Genomic DNA, 20,773 nt, shown 5'->3' on the forward strand with positions numbered 1-20,773 from the left:
CGCCCCTCCCTCCGTCAGAGCAAAGGCAGACAATTGTTCCACGCCTTTTTTCTGTGCGGACGCCATACCAAGGCAAGCATGGAGGCCGCTCAGCTCACTTTGGAAATTAGGAGCACATTAAACACCACACGCATTATCCAGCAGTATATGCAGCACCAGAATCTGGCAGAGCGATACCGGGAGAGGAGGCGACGTCAGCGCGGTCACATGAATGATCAGGACATGGACACAGATTTCTCTGAAAGCATGGGCCCTGCCAATGCATGCATCATGGTGCTAAAGGGGCAGGTTCATGCTGTGGAACGCCGATTCTGGGCTCAGGAAACAAGCACAGACTGGTGGGACCGAATAGTGTTGCGGGTCTGGGATGATTCCCAGTGGCTGCGAAACTTTCGCATGCATAAGGGCACTTTCATGGAACTTTGTGACTTGCTTTCCCCTGCCCTGAAGAGCATGAATACCAAGATGAGAGCAGCCCTCACAGTTGAGAAGCGAGTGGCGACAGCCCTGTGGAAGCTTGCAATGCCAGACAGCTACTGGTCAGTTGGGAATCAATTTGGAGTGGGCAAGTCTACTGTTGGGGCTGCTGTGATGCAAGTAGTCCACGCAATCAAAGATCTGCTGATATCAAGGGTAGTGACCCTGGGAAATGTGCAGGTCATAGTGGATGGCTTTGCTGCAATGGGATTCCCTAACTGTGGTGGGGCTATAGACGGAACCCATATCCCTATCTTGGCACCGGAGCACCAAGCTGGTGAGTACATAAACCGCAAGGGGTACTTTTCAATAGTGCTGCAAGCTCTGGTGGATCACAGAGGACGTTTCACCAACATCAACATGGGATGGCCGGGAAAGGTACATGACGCTCGCATCTTCAGGAACTCTGGTCTGTTTCAAAAGCTGCAGGAAGGGACTTTATTCCCAGACCAGAAAATAACCTTTGGGGACGTTGAAATGCCTATATGTATCCTTGGGGACCCAGCCTACCCCTTAATGCCATGGCTCATGAAGCCGTACACAGGCAGCCTGGACAGTAGTCAGGAGCTGTTCAACTACAGGCTGAGCAAGTACAAATTGGTGGTAGAATGTGCATTTGGATGTTTAAAGGCGCGCTGGCGCAGTTTACTGACTCGCTTAGACCTCAGCGAAACCAATATTCCCACTGTTATTACTGCTTGCTGTGTGCTCCACAATATCTGTGAGAGTAAGGGGGAGACGTTTATGGCGGGGTGGGAGATTGAGGCAAATCGCCTGGCTGCTGGTTACGTGCAGCCAGACACCAAGACGGTTAGAAGAGCACAGGAGGGCGCGGTACGCATCAGAGAAGCTCTGAAAACAAGTTTCATGACTGGCCAGGCTACGGTGTGAAAGTTCTGTTTGTTTCTCCTTGATGAAACCCCCCGCCCCTTGGTTCACTCTACTTCCCTGTAAGCTAACCACCCTCCCCTCCTCCCTTTAATCATTGCTTGCAGAGGCAATAAGGTCATTGTTGCTTCACATTCATGCATTCTTTATTCATTCATCACACAAATAGGGGGATGACTACCAAGGTAGCCCAGGAGGGGTGGTGGAGGAGGGAAGGAAAATGCCACACAGCACTTTAAAAGTTTACAACTTTAAAATTTATTGAATGCCAGCCTTCTGTTTTTTGGGCAATCCTCTGTGGTGGAGTGGCTGGTTGGCCGGTGGCCCCCCCACCGCGTTCTTGGGCGTCTGGGTGTGGAAGCTATGGAACTTGGGGAGGAGGGTGGTTGGTTGCACAGGAGCTGTAGTGGCAGTCTGTGCTCCAGCTGCCTTTGCTGCAGCTCAACCATACACTGGAGCATTCTGGTTTGGTCCTCCAGCAGCCTCAGCATTGAATCCTGCCTCCTCTCATCACGCTGCCACCACATTTGAGCTTCAGCCCTGTCTTCAGCCCGCCACCTCTCCTCCCGGTCATTTTGTGCTTTCCTGCACTCTGACATTATTTGCCTCCACGCATTCGTCTGTGCTCTGTCAGTGTGGGAGGACAGCATGAGCTCAGAGAACATTTCATCACGAGTGTGTTTTTTTTTTTCTTTCTAATCTTCACTAGCCTCTGGGAAGGAGAAGATCCTGTGTTCATTGAAACACATGCAGCTGGTGGAGAAAAAAAAAGGGACAGCAGTATTTAAAGACACATTTTATAAAACAGTGGCTACACTCTTTCAGGGTAAACCTTGCTGTTAACATTACATACATAGCACATGTGCTTTCGTTACAAGGTCGTATTTTGCCTCCCTCCACCGCGTGGCTACCCCCTCCCTCCTCCCCGTGGCTAACAGTGGGGAACATTTCTGTTCAGCCACAGGCAAACAGCTCAGCAGGAACAGGCTCCTCTGAATGTCCCCTGAAGAAAAGCACCCTATTTCAACCAGGAGACCATGAATGATATCTCACTCTCCTGAGGATAACACAGAGAGATAAAGAATGGATGTTGCTTGAACACCAGCAAACATACACTGCAATGCTTTGTTGTACAATGATTCCCGAGTACGTGTTACTGGCCTGGAGTGGTAAAGTGTCCTACCATGAAGGACGCAATAAGGCTGCCCTCCCCAGAAACCTTTTGCAAAGGCTTTGGGAGTACATCCAGGAGAGCCGCGAATACCAGGGCAAATTAATCCTTTCACATGCTTGCTTTTAAACCATGTATAGTATTTTAAAAGGTACACTCACCGGAAGTCCCTTCTCCGCCTGCCGGGTCCAGGAGGCAGCCTTGGGTGGGTTCGGGGGGTACTGGCTCCAGGTCCAGGGTGAGAAACAGTTCCTGGCTGTCGGGAAAAGCAGTTTCTCCGCTTGCTTGTTGTGAGCTATCTACAACCTCCTCATCATCATCATCATCGTCCCCAAAACCTGCTTCCGTGTTGCCTCCACCTCCACTGAAGGAGTCAAACAACACGGCTGGGGTAGTGGTGGCTGAACCCCCTAAAATGGCATGCAGCTCATCATAGAAGCGGCATGTTTGGGGCTCTGACCCAGAGCGGCTGTTCGCCTCTCTGGTTTTCTGGTAGGCTTGCCTCAGCTCCTTAAGTTTCATGCGGCACTGCTTCGGATCCCTGTTATGTCCTCTGTCCTTCATGCCCTGGGAGATTTTGACAAAGGTTTTGGCATTTCGAAAACTGGAACGGAGTTCTGATAGCACGGATTCCTCTCCCCATACAGCGATCAGATCCTGTACCTCCCGTTCAGTCCACGCTGGAGCTCTTTTGCGATTCTGGGACTCCATCATGGTCACCTCTGCTGATGAGCTCTGCATGGTCACCTGCAGCTTGCCACGCTGGCCAAACAGGAAATGAGATTCAAAAGTTCGCAGTTCTTTTTCTGTTTACCTGGCCAGTGCATCTGAGTTGAGAGTGCTGTCCAGAGCGGTCAGAATGGAGCACTCTGGGATAGCTCCCGGAGGCCAATACCATCGAATTGTGTCCACAGTACCCCAAATTCGACCCGGCAAGGCCGATTTAAGCGCTAATCCACTTGTCAGGGGTGGAGTATGGAAATCTATTTTAAGACCCCTTTAAGTCGAACTAAAGGGCTTCATCGTGTGGACGGGTGCAGGTTTACATCGATTTAACGCTGCTAAATTCGACCTAAAGTCCTAGTGTAGACCAGGGTTTAAAGGATATTGCTTTGGATGCACAGGGAAATTGGTCAACACCAACATCAACTTTGGGCTATTTAATGCTTAATCAATAACAAGACCATCATAATCTTTAATTTACCCATGGATGAGGCATCTGACCTTGCATATACTACCACCACTTAATTGGATTGCATTGTGTTAGTACCTGGCTGGAATAAGATGAGCTAAGTCCAATGTGAACTGAATTTGGACCAGGAAAGAGGTATTGCTACGTTTTTTGTATTCGATCTCAGGTTTAGAAGATGCCCACTCTCAAGGACATGACTATCAAGTTCAAGTGTCCTGGAATACAATTAATTTGTAAATCTGGAAGTGTGCAGATCACATCAGTATTTATTGGAATTACTAGCCAAGTTTATTGAGTTCTACAGTCTTAATATTGTCCCAGTGTTAGACCCAGATAAAAGCAAACTGGCTATGACTTAAGCAATGTAAGACAGAAGCATGCTTGCAGGGAGAAACATTTAGCATAAGCAAAAGTAGCGCCTGCATGATTTTTTCAAAGATAGTTTGCTCTTTTAGGGTCCTATTGGACAAATTGTTGCCTCCAGTTTACAAGGTAGCAAAGGTAATCTATAGTGAGCTTGAACACACAATGCAGAACAAGAAGTTCTGATCCTTTTCTAATGACTACCTCAAAGCAGCCATCCATGCCTGTTACTGACAAACTAAAGCTGCAATTTGATGTGGGACCATTACTTCAGTCTTGAATCTGAAATAATTTGAATCTGAAATAATTATCTGAAATAATAATTCAATGGAATATAATGGAGAGGAGACTAGAGCCTGGTCAAAGTAAACAGAAAAGGGGCTTCTCACAGGCAGACTTTTAATTTGAGTTAAAAGGGATTTTCCTTCAAACTTGGGTTCCTAAACAAAATGTATATTAGCCAAAGGACTTCCTTGCACAGCCAAAGTTGAGTATAATCAAGCAGTGAGTTTTAATTAGCTAGTGATTCCTTCACCCACGAAGTGGGGCTGACTCCTAGTGCATTCTATCATCTGCATGACACAGGTAATACACCCACTTTTAGTACCTTTGGAATAGCTTAAATGAAGCTTGCTCCAGTAAGATCACAGCTATTCTCTTCCCTCAAACTGTGAGCTTTTTCCATGTTAGCCCATGCTCAGGGTCTATCCAAACCCTTTTCACCTCTCCATGCCAGATTACTGTGGCCATTTTTTTTTTTTTTTTACTTAAGTGTATAAGCAGGGATGGGCAAACTGCAGCCCGTGGGTAACATCTGGCCCGTCGGCCCTTTTAATCTGGCCCTTGAGCTCCCGCCGGGGAGCAGGGTCGAGGGCTTGCCCCGCTCCAGCGCTCCAGTTGGGGAGTGGGGCCAGGGATTTTCATGTAGGGGCAGCTAGGGAGCTCCACATGCTGCCCCGCCCCAAGCGCCCGTCCCCTCCTCCACCTGCAGTTCCCATTGGCTGGGAACCATGGCCGATGGCGCCTGCAGATAGGACGGCCATGGCGCTGCTTCCGGGAGCAGCTTGAAGTAAGCGACACCCAGAGCCTGCACCCCTGACCCTCCCCGTACCCCAACCCCCTGCCCCAGCCCTGATCCCCCTCCTGGCCTCTGAATCTCTCGGTCCGAGCCTGGAACACCCTCCTGCACCCCAAACCACTCATCCCCAGCCCCATCCCAGAGCCCACATCCCTAGCTGGAGCCCTCACCCACTCCCGCACTCCAACCCCCTGCCCCAGAATGGAGCCTCCTCCCACAGCCTGAACGCCTCATTTCTGGCCCCACCCCAGAGCTCTCACCCCCTCCCGCACTCCAACCCCCATTTCGGGGGCATTCATGGCCCAAGACCTTAAGCACTTCTGAAAATTTTAAAATATAATAAATCAGTATATTAAGAGGAGTAACCAGATTGCATATGATCATATTTATTAAACCACACATTTCCCTACACAGCAACATGGGTAACATTTGCTCCATCTACAGCCTTTTTAAACAGTCTTGCAACATGTCCAAAAGGTCAGCAGATTCAGGGTCCTTTGAACCCTGAGGATTACATTCCAAAGGAAAGGGCTCCTTCACAGAGGACACCCTGCTATTCTTTTATACTTAGGGGTAGGAGGGGGAAGAGAGGACCAGTTCCCATGCCTGTACTCATTTTCACAGCACAACATGACACAGGAAGGTGGTTTCTCAAAAAGGAAATTTCTAGAGTTGCTCTTTCCTTGAAGGGCACCCAGCGGCTTCACCTAGTGAAGAATACATCCACCTGCCTACAAGAGGGAACACTTGCATACAATATCTGTTCTCAGAGCTCTGCACTAGTTCAAATGAATGCATAGCATTCATCCTTTGCACTAGTTCTTCTCACTGCTTGGTGCAATTCAAAGCAAAGCCCTAATGGTTTGAAAGCCAGCTACATAAGACTACTACTTTCATAACAGCAGTCATGAAAGTTAAGATCAACTGAAATCCTATATCAACTCCGTAGCGTACTTAGGGGAGGAGCGGGGCAGCGGCTGCTCCCCCACCAACCACAAGTGGCGCCTTTTTAATTTTCACTCACCCGGCAGTGAGCCGGGTCTTCGGCAGCTCTTCAGCGGGTTCTTCAATCGCTCCGGTCTTCGGCAGCGGGGTGTATCCTTCAGTGCCACCGAAGACTGGAGTGAGTGAAGGACCCAATGCTGAAGTGCCGCTGAAGACCCGGAGCGCTGCCAGGTGAGTACAAGCGGGTGGCGCCTTTTTTTTTTTTTTTTTTATCTCCGCTCCCCGTTTTCTCCACCTAGCTACGCCACTGGATAAACTGTAAAGCCAGTGGCAGAACTCTAAGTTAAGGACCTTTGCCTTTAAGTATCTTCCAATCTAAAGCCTAAATTTAGCAATGTTGAGGGTACTATGGAAGATATTTTAATATGATTTGACATGGTGCTTATTTCACCTTTGCATGGATTTATATTTTGACTTGTGGCAGTAACTTTTGCTACTCACTGTAGTTATTTCAGAAGCTTGCACTGATATGTATCAATCAATTTTGGCCCCACTGAAGTTAACAGCAGCAGTCAGTTTTATCATTGACTTCAGTAGGGCCAGAATGTCACCCGAGACATACATTTTGAAATGTATTAAATATGTACACATTGTTTGGTACCATTGAGAGATCTTAAGCAGCCTCCACTTGAAACAGTATCCACTGCTAACTGGCAGGCACAGTATGACGTCTTCCTTCCCAAAGGATTAAAGTGATCAGGACCACTACATACCTAAGGAAGGATTAAAGAGGAAAACATGCCTTCTGGGAGCCAAATACTTCCTGGCCCCCACCACCTAAGCTATCTGAATACTGTGAGTCCAAAAGAAGCATACTCCTTGCAACATGCCACTGAAGATTTTTAAACAAGCCCTCCCTATTGCTTGTAAAGTAAAATGTAAAACTGGAGATGAGGGCTAACACCTGAAAGTGAAAATGAATCTGTCCTAAAAATGCCCAGACAGAAAAGCCATCAGAAGCCAAGGCAGAATCCTCTCTTCAAAATTTAAGGTTTCTAAACACAGACAAACTTCGCTAAAAAACAAACAAAACAAACCGAGACCCGTCATGCAATTCTCACTTTTGCTAATTAGCAAGTTAAGATTTAAAGCCATGTTAGTACAGAACATCGTTAAATATACTCAGCTCATGTATTTGAAAATATAAGTTTTGCTTTATATAGTGTAAAACGGCTATTACCAGCGTATTTTGAGAAGCAATGAGATCTTAGTAACACAAACCTTCCCCACAGCACTCTGCCATTAAATCTTTGCTGACAATAAGGGAGGGCACTGTGAGTAGAGTTTAGTGATGTTCACCTGCATATCAAGTTATTCAACTGTAATAGTTCAGTTTTAGGAAAAAGCTTTAGTTATATTAGCAATATTTCTTCTGCAGTAGATTTCATATTTCCTAGTAGAGTCCACTGAGAAAAAGGACAGACTATTTTACAAACAAGAATCAGACATCATCTGAAACAGAGAGGCTTTTTAATTTATATATTTTCTCCCCTCCTTCCAATAGGAAACACTATTCAACAAAAAGAAGAATTACAAGGTTCAAATTTTGAGTATTCTCTTTTGGGGCTGCTTTGTTTCTACCAATATATTCATCTCTCAACAAAGATACATACCTACCTCAATGCTAACGTGATTTTCACATCATTAAGAAAATGTAACAACTCTGTTTTGAAAAGATGAAATTTAGCGGATAGCAAAAACGGAATGCTTTACAAAATAGCAAGTTACGCAATTTCCTACAGAAGTATCATATACATGAAAAATATACATTCAGAGGTGAGACTTCATTAACCATAGCTTTGTACAGATGTGTCAAGATAGTAGAAAGCCAATAAGCTTTAAAGTATTCAGTAATAAAGTTATTGACTGAAAGTTCTTAAACAAGATTACTTCAGAAAAGACTTGGTGATGAAAGCGAAGAAAGAAAAATTAAATTTAATCTATTTTGAGAAATATAAAAGAAGTGATAAAAACCTGATAAACCTCTAATCATCATATTTTGGATTTACATTTATGCATTCTAGTATATTTCTTAATATTACAGCATTGAGATTACAAGCTATACTACTAAACCTAAAACAGAAATTAAAAACTAAGATCTACCATTACAAACACAGAGTGATAATAAGACATTTTAAATGTTTTAAAATGACATGAGATTATTAGTAGGAGAAATTAAGAAAAGAAAAAGAAAAGGTAAGTTGTAGGTCAATAAAAAAATGTAAAAAAATTGATTACACAAAACGTAAAGAGGTGGGCCTAGCTTAAAAACAGATATGGGTATCAACCAAACTTACTTCCTGTTCATGAGATGTCTGATTAATGAATGCATGCTTTGTGAAATTCATCTCTTTAACGTCTATCTTCCTAACAACGTCATATACTTTTCTGACCTTGAACACCTGACTTCTTGGAGTTTTATTTCCATTGTAGCCCATGTCATTTCCATTATTGGGAGAGGATGGGCCTATGCGAAAGACATGACAAAATATCCTCACGATCCTTAAGAGACTCTTCATTTGAGCTTCATAGTTACTTGACAAGCTGGGGGGAAAAAAATTGAAGTATTTTTCCGTAAATTAAATGATTCAGTATATAAAGGGGTAAACACAACCCAACACTTCGGGATTTAACAGTTCTCCAACACACATGGCTAAACAAATGATGGATCTATTTCCCATCCCAAAAGGACAAGGAACACATGCTGTAATTTTTATTGATTTCTAACCATATTTAAATTCCAGATATTTTGCAATAATAGCTAAATAAAAATAGCAAATACAAACTTTTAGGGTATATTTTGTTAGTGTTTGTATATACCTACACCATTTCTGAAGCATGGTAAGAGATAACATCTACAACAGTAAGTTCTTAACACACACTAATCATAAACCAAGTTGACTCAGAAGAAAATGTTTTCTCCAAGTGAAATTATCTTTCAGCCTACTACTAGAACTGTGCCAGCCAAAGAGACTGTGCTAAAGTCCAGTATTAGCAAAATACTTGTGCTGAATACATCAAATTAGACCAATCTGCTTATGGGCCAGGATGATAGAAATCACACTGCTTCCACAAAAAAAAAGTTGTGATGAACAGCATGCTAGCTATTATTTTGCCCCATATGTAATATATGTAATAATACTCAAAAAAGTCACTAAATAAATAAAAAGTTTAATACCTGTGTGACTACTTTGGCCAGAACTTCAACTGTAGACCAGTATCCCTGCACCATCAGTGTAATTATTAATATATAATCTAGATATCAGTGAATTCATTCAACACCACAGACTCAATCATGTTCAGATTGCTTTCTGTTAACAAGTTTTACAACCAAGCTTCAAGAATTTTTCAAGCCTGGTAAAAAGGATGCTTGTCCTCTATGAAAAATCTGAAGACACCATAACAGTTTTAAACAACTTCAAGGAGTTAAACTTAGCATTCAACATATTAAAATACAGGTGTTGAGTGCCAACTCTGACTTTAAATACAATAAATCAGTGGTTCTCAACCAAGGGTCTAGGGCGAAGCAGGTTTCAGGGAGTCCGCAAAGCAGGGTCGACATTACACTTGCTAGGGCCCAGGGCAGAAAGCCAATGCCCCACCACATGGGGCTGAAGCTCATGGCCCCGAGCCCTGCCAACGAGCCCTGAGCAACTTAGCTTCATGGGGGCCCAAGCAACTGCCCTGCTTGCTACCCCCAACACTGGCCCTGGCTTTTATATGCAGAAAAACAGTTGTGGCACAAGTGGGCCATGGAATTTTTTTCGCATGTTGGGGAGGGCCTCAGAAAGAAAAAGGTTGACAACCCCTGCAATAAATTATACCCTCTAATTTTTGAGATGCATGTGGTGACATAGCTATAAAAAGCCATATACCTACTATCTTGAAGGGTGTTGTGATAGTGCCCTGACTAGGTTACTGAACCAGTGAATATTAATGTTATAGCATAGGTTGTTCCAATCTATGCAGCATACCAAATAACAATCATGCCCCAACAGTATTATAATATTCCTTAAAGAAGATTTGTCAGTGAGGAAGCAGCCTAGATCTGCTGCAATGGCCTATACATAGTATATAAACACTTGGTATTAAAATGTCGTATTAGCCAGTTTTCAGTATTTCTTAAAACATGGTTTGCGTGTCCGTCGCAGAAGGTAGCATAACCATTTTTAAATAATAACCTAAACCAGACCAAACCACATATAAAATTGGATCAAGCAACATTAGAGTGCCAACAGCATATGAAGCACTGTACTAAACAAAGCACTTCTTCTGATTTTGATTGGGTCTGAAAGAGTTCATCCTCTAAAAAAGGAAACAAAGAAGGGGGGAAACTACATTTTTTTAAAAAAGACTGCCTTTTTTAAATAAAAGGTACTACTAAAATATTTGAGTATTTAAATTAACACCTTTTTGGAAAAGTGATATGTTGAGTTCACATCTTTCCTGCTGTTGTTTGATCTTTGACCAGGGAGCTTTTTTGTAAGCCAAGATTAACAAAAAACAGTATTACAATGTGACAGAAAAGGCTGCATTTTCCCTGGTTAAATTTTAAAAAAGGAAAAAGAAAAACAAATGTACAGGTTCAAAATCGTGGTCACCTAAGGCCTTGGTCATAGCCACACATTTATCATTTTGGAGATTCTTATCTAGCCACCACCAAAGTTTCTGAACACAAGATTTTTTAATTTAGATATGAGACAAACTTAATCCATCCATGTGGATCAGCCTAACGGCAATGCTTTCCACATTAGAATTTGGTTCCAATCTTTTGCTTCCCAGGCTGAGAATGCTTCACAAGTATACGACCAGCCCAAAAGAAGAAATAAGCTAACATTTTCCCTAAACTAGTATTAATTAATCCTGGATTGAGTTCCATCCAGTCCTCTTCTGCAAATAGTATCCCACCACATCTGCTATATATGTTTCAGAAAAGCTATACTAGACATGCTGAGTATTAAAAAGAGATACTACTTGCATCGCTCCACCTGCAAAACTAGCTTCCCTTAGTTACAAAGGTTAACTATACAAGCATCAGCATGCATTGTCTAGGTACTCATGACCCCCAACACTAATACCTGACTACCTCATAATTTATTTGAAACACTTCCGTGCGTGGAGAGGTATTATGCCCATTTTACATATGGGGAACTGAGGCACAGAGATTCAACTGTGACCTTAGGCAAATCACCTAAAGCTTGTGGCAGGGAACTAAACCCAGGATCTCTCAAGTACCATTTCTTCACCTGCACGATGCTGGTAACAAAATAACCGCTATAAAACCTTGCTGAAGTATAGAGATGGCTTGCAATGTAGGAAGTGGGAATAACCAACAAAGTTTTTTTGAAAATCTGAAAGTATTTTGCCAAATTTTTTCATTATACCCCTTGAGATATAAAATATTAAGATTTTTTTTTTTAAACTACTCCACATTGCATATACAAAAATGTCACTCCATTTCTGTTAGCTGACTCCTATAGGTTGCTTTCATGTTTCAGCAGGATTATGTGCCGTTTGTGACACTACCATCTTACACGGTGGTACATTTGTTGTGACTATGAATTTAGAGACCTAAAACAATGCATTGCAAAAATGTATACATTTAATCTGGTGTTCAACTCAAAAGTCTACAGGTCTTTTAAAACAAGAACAAAAAAAACAAAAAAAACAAAAAGTGAGCTTATCTTTGTATGCAATACATAAAATTAAAATGGCATTAAACCAATGCACTTTAATGTTGTTTAACTTGCGATGAATTAATATATTTTTTAAATATACCTTTAATGTTTTTCTAGTGAAGTAGATTCATGTCAAAAGGAGAAGGCAACAAATGAGTTTGTGGAAGAATCTGAAGTTCTAGACATAGTAGGAAGCTCTGACCTGCTACCTACAAATTGGATCCATACTCGACAATGCTGGTAAAACAAATTTAGTTGGGAGTGGAAGGGGACCTATTTGATCCCCTGTTGATTGAAAGGACAAGCTGCCAACTTCCCTCAAACTGTTCATGAGCATTGCCCAAATAAGTCCTTTCCTTTCCTTGATACAGAGAATCTATCCAATTAATACCCTCTCTCTAAATCACTCCTTTTCCAGAAAGGTTTCAAGAAGGTTTTAATGAGGCAATTCCACTCTGGAGTTATCTTATTTCAGTTAGCCCTTTCAGAGAAAGTCTCACTCACTTCTCTAGCAAGGGACAAGAGAGTCTGTGCCAATCCATTACTACTGAAAGCAATGAAATCTGGTAAACTTTCCTGTAAAAAGTAAGAGGTGTTTTATGCCAACAACAAGATTGCGTGAAGTAACAAAGAAGGTCAGTGCAAGACAGAGTTAGCAAGTAGCTTACAAGGTCTGAGGTAAAACCTATATCCCACCACACACTGTACAGCAATGAAAGATGTAGAACACCAGAGGAAGAATGGACTGAGGTGGAGAAAGGTGCAGAAAAGATATTGCCAATGGCAGGAGCTGCTTCTCAGAAGTGCTCCTAATAGCAAATTCAAAGAAAGAACCAGCTTCTTCTGGGTGTCAGCAGACATATCCAGAGGCAAGATCCTACCAGGACATTTTAGTAGGCTTACAAAGAAAAATCTTCTTTAAATGGAGTTCTCTAACGTACAGGGAGCCAGCATAATAATTTGACACTAGAGAAGTGAGTACACTTGTATGCAAGACTACTGACATCCACTTTCTGCACATTAGTCTGAAGAATTGGGACATAAGATACTTATACGGGTGTTATTAAAGGAGCGAGAGGAGGTGAGGGAATGGATGAGGATGGCAACAAACGAAGTTGAGGCAGTGGCATAATAGCCATACAGGATCAGACATGAGGCCCATGTAGACCAAGATCCAGCCTGCAATAGCAACATGATTCAGATGCTTCAGAGGAATACTTAAGACAATGCTGTCAAACAGCAGAAGCCTGATTTGTGGAGTAGCTAGATGCGAGAAGAGAATTCAACTTAAGGAAAATGCTAGTGTTAGACAGCAGAAGCAAAATGAAGCATGGGAGATAGGAGTACCTTGTATGTGAGGATACTCTTGCCTTGCAGAAGCACCTATGTTAGGGCAACATTTAGCTGAAGGAACATGAAGCAACAAGTTATAGCTAAACTGTATCAAAATGGTAGACATGGCCTGTAACGTTACACCCAATATTCTTCATAGAAATATTGTTATGATATGAATATAGCATAACAAAGATATGTTTTATGCAAGAGGAGTCATGTGAGATTAATGGATAGGTTATGATTTACTGAATGTGATTATCCAGTGCATATGCAGGTATCATTTCTGTACCTAAAGTTAGGAATATGGACTATGTAACTATTACAACTGGGTGTTTTTGGAAGACACCCACCATACAACAGGCCATCACATTTGATGGTCCATTAGGCAGAAACAACAAGACTGAAGATACTAATCTCTCTCCTTCCTGAGAAGCATCCTGAGACGTAGCTGTGACGCTACCAGGCCAGGTGGCCTTGTCACTTGATACTAAACATTATCTTGGACCTGTAACTTTCCACTAAAAGAAGGGGGGTGAGGGGATCTGTCAAGTTGGAAAACAAAAAAAAGAGTCCAGCCTTATGTAAATATTATTGAAGGGTGGGGAGGAGGGCAAATGGGACTCTACTCCATTGCCTGCCTGCCCAAGAAGAAAGACAGCTAAAAGACACCTGAAGGGATGGCAAGGGGGGAGTCCAGACTGAGACAGTGATCCAGTCTGAAAAGAGGTATAACTGGAACTCTAAGCTACAGAAACTTTGCAACCTGCCTAAAACAACATTTAGAGTAAGAAATTACATTTTGTTACCTGTTTCTTGAGTGTATTAAGCTTAGCTTGCGTATTTTGTTTTATTTGCTTTGTTCTGTTTATCTCTTATACTCACTTAAAATCCGCCTTTTAGGGTTAATAAATTTGTTTTGTTTATTATTAAACTCAGCTTGTGCAATTTCTAACTGGGAGGGACAGGGGGCAAGAAGTTGTGCATCTCTCTCTTCACATTGAGGTAGAGGGTGAATTTTTATGAGTTTGCATTGTACAGATCCTTGTATACAATGCAAGACAGTATTATTTTGGGGTTATTTCCGAAAAGGGGTGTACACGTGAGTGCTTGGTGAATCCTCTCACACAGAGCTGACTTCGGTCTGTGTCTGCAGCTGGGTGTGGCCCTACGTGTGTGTGTGGAGCCCAGAGAGCTGAATTCAGCAAAACAGAGAGAGGGAATCCAGACTAGTGGAGCAGGAGGCGGGGCTTAATACATCAGATGGCATCCCAAAGAGGGTCTAACCCATCACACAGTCATTAAGGATTCTAAAGACACATGGTTGAGTATTATCAACATAGGTACATAAAAATCTTAAAATTAAAAAGGTACAAATGAGATGACTAGGGAATAGGCAGCAGGAAAGGGCCAGGAGATTATGTGTCTTTCACAGCTCGGCAGACAGCTTGTTGAATTTGGATGATCTTGACACACCAAACAAAATGCATTAGCCCATAATAAACCCATCCTAAAGATCTACTTACCTTAAATCTCAAAGAATGACTATGGACCCCATGCTTTGCAGCTTACTACCTGACCCTAATCTGCCTTTTCAAGTGAAAAGAGGTGGCAGAAAACTCCACTAGATCCTAGATCCGTCACTACAGAGCCCCCAAAATCATAATGCCTACCTGATCTCCACTTAAAAAAAAAATGCACTGTTTCTTTTAAAGAGCCTTTTAAAGAGATTCGTTTAAAATGCAAAATGAAAGCCCCACTAGGATGGTCTTTCTTCAAATGTTTCTACCAAGTATGACTGATATTTGTCTTCATGCCAGTCGGGCAAGAAATCAAATGAAAATAAATATTCTGTTCTTGATATAACAAGTGGAACTAAGTATCTTTAAGCATATTTTTCATTACTGACCTACTTGCATATTTTGACACTTACCTAAGTAGTTTGTGACCATTTGTTGTAGCAACTTCAGCAAGGCTTGTTAGGATCTTAAGGTACTGGCTTTCACTCTGCTGGGATAAGTGTTCTAGAACTTGCCGTAACTGGATATGGTAAAATAAAGTAGATAACATGTTCTATTACAGATTAATCCAAAATAGAACATATAGCTAGGTGAGGCAGGAAACCCATAGAAACGGTAATATGTATGTGCCCAACCATTTCATAATTAGCACCTAATACTCAAAAAGATCTTTTAAACTGAAAATTTATTCAAAAATTTATTTTAGAAGTTGGTTTTTGTATTATAGGACTTGAGAATATAGCATGAATAAATGCTCTGAAAGTACTAATAAAAAAATCATCATTATGCAAAGTGTCATTTTTTTTTGGTATGAAAATCCATCAAGTACATTTTAGAATTTATGAACATGTAAGAAGGCAAATTCAAGATCAGCACAAGCTTCATCACTCTGCCGATACGACTAAGTTTCTTGATTTGTTCCTTTGCTGCCCAATAATGTTACATTGATAGCCTGGCTGATCCCTAACTTTCACTACCTCCATTCTTATTCAAATAGTGATGAGCTCCAAAGTCCAAATTGTGCTAACCACCAGTTCTTTAAATTCATTCTCTCCTCTTCCTTGCTAAACAACTTTACTTCTCCCAAGCAGACTTATCTTGCCAACAACCAGAATCTCTTCTCTACCTTCAGTTCCTCCTTTCACCCCTCATCTGCACCCTTCACTGTCCAGGACCTTAGAGAATTTTTGTGACTGGGAAAACTTTCAACTCTTCTATCTGTGCTCTTCACTACATCCTTTCATGCCTGCTGTCATCCCTTGTTACTTTTCCTATTCCCTTCTCTTCATGCATATTTTTGCATCCATCCCCCCCAAAAAGCCTGTTCCTCAAGCAAACTAAAAAAACCTTCAGCCCTGCTGAGCTCACTTTCAACCCCCTTCTTTTCATACACACCCCAGCTGCAGCTTCTTGTCTTAATGCACACCAGGGAATTTCTGGTAACCATTCAAATGAACAGTGGGTCAGACCTACCCTCCCGCAGGGAGTCTTTGGCACACTACAGTCTTCCGTCAGTTTCCAGTCCTAGCCAGCTTTCTTGCATGATGTGGTAGCTGCCAGCCTACTCTCATGCCAGGTCAGCATCCAGTTGAGCTGTGCTTCTTCCTTCCAACTCCTCCTTCCAGCCTGACACCCAGGCTGACTGGGGTCACCGAAGCTTAACAACACCTTCCTAACGCATATGGGGTTTGTATACCCCATCACAGCTACTTTATTCTCAGGACCCAACTTTGGGGTGGGTTGGGTCACTGACCCTGGCGCCTTGCTGAGAGGGGCACTTTCAAAGCAGGATGTCCTGTCCCTCCTCCCCCTGGCTGCTCTGTGGCCATCTGCAGCTGCTGCTTCTCCTGCCTCTACCTCAGCTTGGAGCTGCCCCGGCCAAGCTGCTCCTGAGAACCTCCTGTCTGCTGTGCAGAGCACAGGTGGACGGCCGATGTTGGGGTGTTCCCATCTTCCCGCCGTGTACCCACTCTCCATTGAGCTGGGGGGGAGGGGCAGAAGTCTGTGCTGCTACCAATTTCACAACCTGAAGAACATGTCAGTGACTGTGAAATAAGCCCTTCCCAGTGAAATCTGATCTCCCTGAAATTAGCTGGACTGCAGAGGGACAGGACTTGTCTTTCCCCTGCACAGCTGTTACCAGAGGGAGATCAGTCCTACCCCCACAGCACCCTCACTTCTGCGCTACAGCAGCCCCAGAGCTGGGCTGGGGGCTGCCTCCCCCCAGCAGCTCCTACCCATGCTCGGGTGGGCCCGGGCTGGGGGCTGCCACCCCCCCCCCCCCGCAGCCCCTGTCCAAGCTCAGGGTGCCCTGCCCAGACTTGGGGCTGCCACCCCCCAGAGCTGCTCCTGCCAGGGCTGTAGGCAAACAGGCTTCAGCCGGAACTCGGGGCTCCTGACCCTGCAACTCTTGCCCAGGCTCAGGGTTGCCGACCCCCCACCCATCCCCCTCAGCTCCTGTCCGGGCTCAGGGACTTGGGCTGGGGGCTGCCACCTCTTGCTGCTCCAACTGGAACTAAGGGCTTTCACCCCCCATAGCTCCTGCCTGAGCTCCAGGCTTCCGCCCCCTCTGCCTATGAAATTGACCAAACTGAACTGTGAATTTGGTAGGGCCCTAGTCATGAGTTCTGTGCTTAAAGAGACAGCTCACTGTCTCTCTCTCATACACACACTCTCCCCCCCAACACATACTTGTATTACTGTTGTTGTTACTTCTTGGTACTTCCTCTCAAAATGCACAATGCATATATATTCTCTGTAACTTTATTCTTTCAAAGTTAGTTAAGGATTACAGTACTGTTATTTTACTTTATTGGTCTGCACATTTCATAATTTTATTTCTCTTTTATGTTTAAAATTCTTTGAGTAGTGAGTTCTAAAATGCCTGGCTGGAGTAATTATCATTACTACCTTTATTACCATATTGTGCTTTGTAATTCATTATTTAAAGTGGTACAACCAAATAATAGTATCCTTCTAGAATGTAAATTAGGTTTGTATTCACTTTAGCAGAGCCAGTTTAAAAAATATTAGCTAAACACATAACTTTAGACACTGTGCACATGGAGGTCACTTATTTTTAGTTATATCTGTAAAATAACTTAAAATTTGTATGCAAATAAATGCAGTTCCAAGTATGGTACTCATAGCAAGGATGGAGTCAAATGCTAGTGAGTCACGTACATGATTGTGATCAGTAAACAAATTCCAAAATAAATTAGGAAAATTCCTATTCTTAATAAAAGAGAAGAATCCTTAATCACATATGTTAAAATTAAATAAATACATTTTTAATGGAGTGAAAAACAATGGACTAAAATACAGTAGATAATGGCACTAAGAGTGTGTTAGAGAAAGTAAGGAGAGAGAGACTGATGTAGACACAGCATAGAAAATATGTATTACCATGTTTTCCCGTAGCTCTTCATTCTGTGTCATTTGAATAATTGCCTGGAAGAGTCTAGGATGATGCTGTATTAAAACTTCACAAGTCTCTCCATACCCACCCTGTAAGACAGCATTTTTAAAGCAAGAAACTATTATAAAACAATTTTAAGAACAAGTGCTATATACATCCTTACAGACAGGCAATCCATCCTCAGGGACCTATACTAAAGAGCAAATGCAAAAGACTCAAAGTCCTCATCTCAAAGTAAAGACTTGAAAGTTAAATAAAAAGTGAGCTTCAGGTGTTGAGTGGATTTTTTGTTAATACAGATAAATGAACATTCATGTGTCAAGCATTAGTAGTCTCAGTTTCTCTTCTCAAGGTAATCAATTTCATCTTTGAAAAACTACAATAACTTTACATTCCAGCAGCCATTTTAACTGATAATTAAGAAGAATGCTGAAAACAACAGAGTTATACATAAATCATATTAGCTCCTGCTTTCACATTTGGTGGGTATTGCTATTCTAGCTTGTTGCACCCAGAAAACTACTTCCCCAAAACAGGATTAAGATGTCTTAGTTAAAGATTCCCAAATCCCAAGCTCAATTTTTTTTTTATCTTATAGATCCCGGCAATAGGATAATCCCATAAACAATGTATAACTTTTTAAATTAAAATGAACAAGACAAGAAAATTGAAGTATTATGACTAGATATGCACCCAAGACACAAGGTTTAAAAATGAACTTCCCAAAAGCTTCCCAAAATCTGGAGTTCTGAATTGTATCACATCACTAATTTTGTTTCAGGAAATCTACCCTAGATGACTTTTTGGATTTCCGTACCAGTCAACAGCACTTATGCTTCAGTTATATTTAACAGTATTAGAATATTAATATAGGTCTTTATAACACTCAGTTTCCTCAACAGTATCACACCAGCACAATCTTCAAGGTCCTGTGTCACAAACATCTTTACAGACAAAGCTCACTAGCCAGGACTCCTTTAAGCACCAGTAAATGACACTTTAGAAGTCGGCCAAGTATAATCCTCCAGAACTAAGCACTTGCACAAACACATCCCAAGTTTCTGTAAGCCCACAGAGGACAGTACTTCAGGTATCCAACTAGAGTCATGCCAGAATATGCTGACTGATGAAGAAAATATACAAAAGTAAGCAGCTACACATATTAGAGGAATCCCCAGCTTGCTTTCCTTTCACAGCTCACTCAGCACAGAACTGAATCCAGGCAGAGTTTAGCTGGCTGACTATTAGAGTCTAAAAACTAGTCTCAGTTCTGCCATCTGATTTCTCAGATGTGGGGGGGGAGGTGGGGAGGGAAGAGAAGAAGAATATATTCAAAATTAAATGCACCAAAGGATCAGTAACCACTCCCTTCTCATCACAAATGAGTTGAGCTACCAACGCAGAACTATTAAGAGTGAGCAATAAAAATCAGTAGTGATTAGGAAATATAGTTTTGATAACTATATAAGAAAGCCACATGCTAAGGATGGCCTAGCATGCTATTTAAAAGGATATAAAGTATGAGTGAGTTAAAAAAGAATTGGGTAAGTTCATGGAGGATAGGTGGCTATTAGCCAAGATGGTCAGGGATGCAACCCCAGACTCTGGGTGTCCCTAAGCCTCTGACTGCCAGATGCTGGGACTGGATGGCAGGGGACAGATCATTCAATAATTGTTCTGTTCATTCCTTCCGAAGTGTCTGGCATTTACCACTGTCAGAAGACAGGATACAAGACTAGATGGGCCATCGCCATTTTTATAAAGCCTCTAACTATTCTCTTCAGTACTGTCCTAGAGGCAGCAACATCCTTAATACTCTTTCCTATCTCTAGGATTCCAATGTATCATTTACCCACTTTCTAACTTACACTGTATAGATTCCACCTACTTTTCTGGCAACTAACCAGCTATTTGTTTAATTTTTCTAATTAATGTCAAAATTTTCCACTTACAGAGAATCTTGCATATGCTAAATGGTGTCACATGAGTTCTTCCAGTCTGATCTCATGTTTGATAAACTAAAAGACACTTTACAGGTTAAACCTGATTTGGAATTATACTAAGGTATGTTACTCCCTAAGGTTTTTGTAGAACCAAAAGAAATGCTAGCGAAAATGTAGACCAGGGATTGGCAACCTTTGGCACGCAGCCCGTTAGGGAAAGCCGCTGGTGGGCTGGGACAGTTTGTTTACCTGCAGCCTGCAGGTTCGGCCGATCGTAGCTCCCACTGGTTCACTGTGGTTCACCGTCCCAGGCCAATAGGGGCTGCGGGAAGGGCAGCCAGCATATCCCATTGGCCTGGGACAGTGAACTGCTGCCAGTGGGAGCTGCAATCAGCCAAACCTGTAGAAGCTGTAGGTAAACAAGCCATCCCTGCCCACCAGCGGCTTTCCCTGGCAGGCCACATGCCAAAGGTTGCCAATCCCTGATGTAGACTGAGGGAAAGCAGCGTACTGGAGCTGAGGGAACTGTGCCCAAAGTGATAGTAATTAAAGCCCGTAGACTTATTAGATACAAAGGTGATTCTAAAAGTGCTACGAATTGAGCAAGACATTTTACAGATTAATCTATTAAACACCTCGTTCAGAATCATCCCTCTTTAAAAGATTCCAGAAGCATGAATAGCAGAATTGCTGCCAAACACATGTAGA

The 20,773-nt window shown here is 42.4% G+C and overlaps 2 protein-coding genes across 7 annotated transcripts in view; both read right to left on the bottom strand.

Annotated features, from left to right (window-relative positions):
• Window positions 1-20,773, bottom strand: part of HACE1 (HECT domain and ankyrin repeat containing E3 ubiquitin protein ligase 1) — a 91,805-nt gene that overhangs the window by 48,070 nt on the left and 22,962 nt on the right. For 4 of the 5 annotated variants that reach the window (XM_073336881.1, XM_073336879.1, XM_073336883.1 and 1 more), the window contains 3 exons: window positions 18,110-18,211; window positions 15,118-15,224; window positions 8,472-8,718 (listed from right to left, as the gene is read on the bottom strand). In XM_073336881.1, coding sequence (XP_073192982.1) covers window positions 8,472-8,718; window positions 15,118-15,224; window positions 18,110-18,211 — 456 coding nt within the window. The remainder of the gene's footprint in view (window positions 1-8,471; window positions 8,719-15,117; window positions 15,225-18,109; window positions 18,212-20,773) is intronic. The other variant, XM_073336880.1, reaches the window with a different exon arrangement.
• LOC140908890 (uncharacterized) lies at window positions 1,600-8,428 on the bottom strand. Of its 2 annotated transcripts, none has more exons than XM_073336884.1 (3): window positions 6,776-8,428; window positions 2,698-3,298; window positions 1,600-2,118 (listed from the first exon to the last, which is right to left on the bottom strand). In XM_073336884.1, exons 1-3 carry the CDS (start codon window positions 6,776-6,778, stop codon window positions 1,964-1,966), a joined length of 759 nt encoding a protein of 252 aa, XP_073192985.1. In that variant the 5' UTR covers window positions 6,779-8,428; the 3' UTR covers window positions 1,600-1,963. The 2 variants fall into 2 exon arrangements, with proteins under 2 accessions (XP_073192985.1, XP_073192986.1); XM_073336885.1 differs by having other exon boundaries at window positions 6,762-8,428.

The sequence above is a fragment of the Lepidochelys kempii genome, chromosome 3 (genome assembly GCF_965140265.1).
Source record: "Lepidochelys kempii isolate rLepKem1 chromosome 3, rLepKem1.hap2, whole genome shotgun sequence".
NCBI classification, from domain to species: Eukaryota; Metazoa; Chordata; order Testudines; family Cheloniidae; genus Lepidochelys; species Lepidochelys kempii.

What these genes read in the sequence shown, in the direction of transcription:
- LOC140908890 (XM_073336884.1), bottom strand. An exon ending in AGGCGGAGAAGGGACTTCCG is followed by an intron (nt 2,119 to 2,697) that starts GTGAGTGTACCT and finishes TTTCTCCACCAG; the next exon opens with CTGCATGTGTTTCAATGAAC.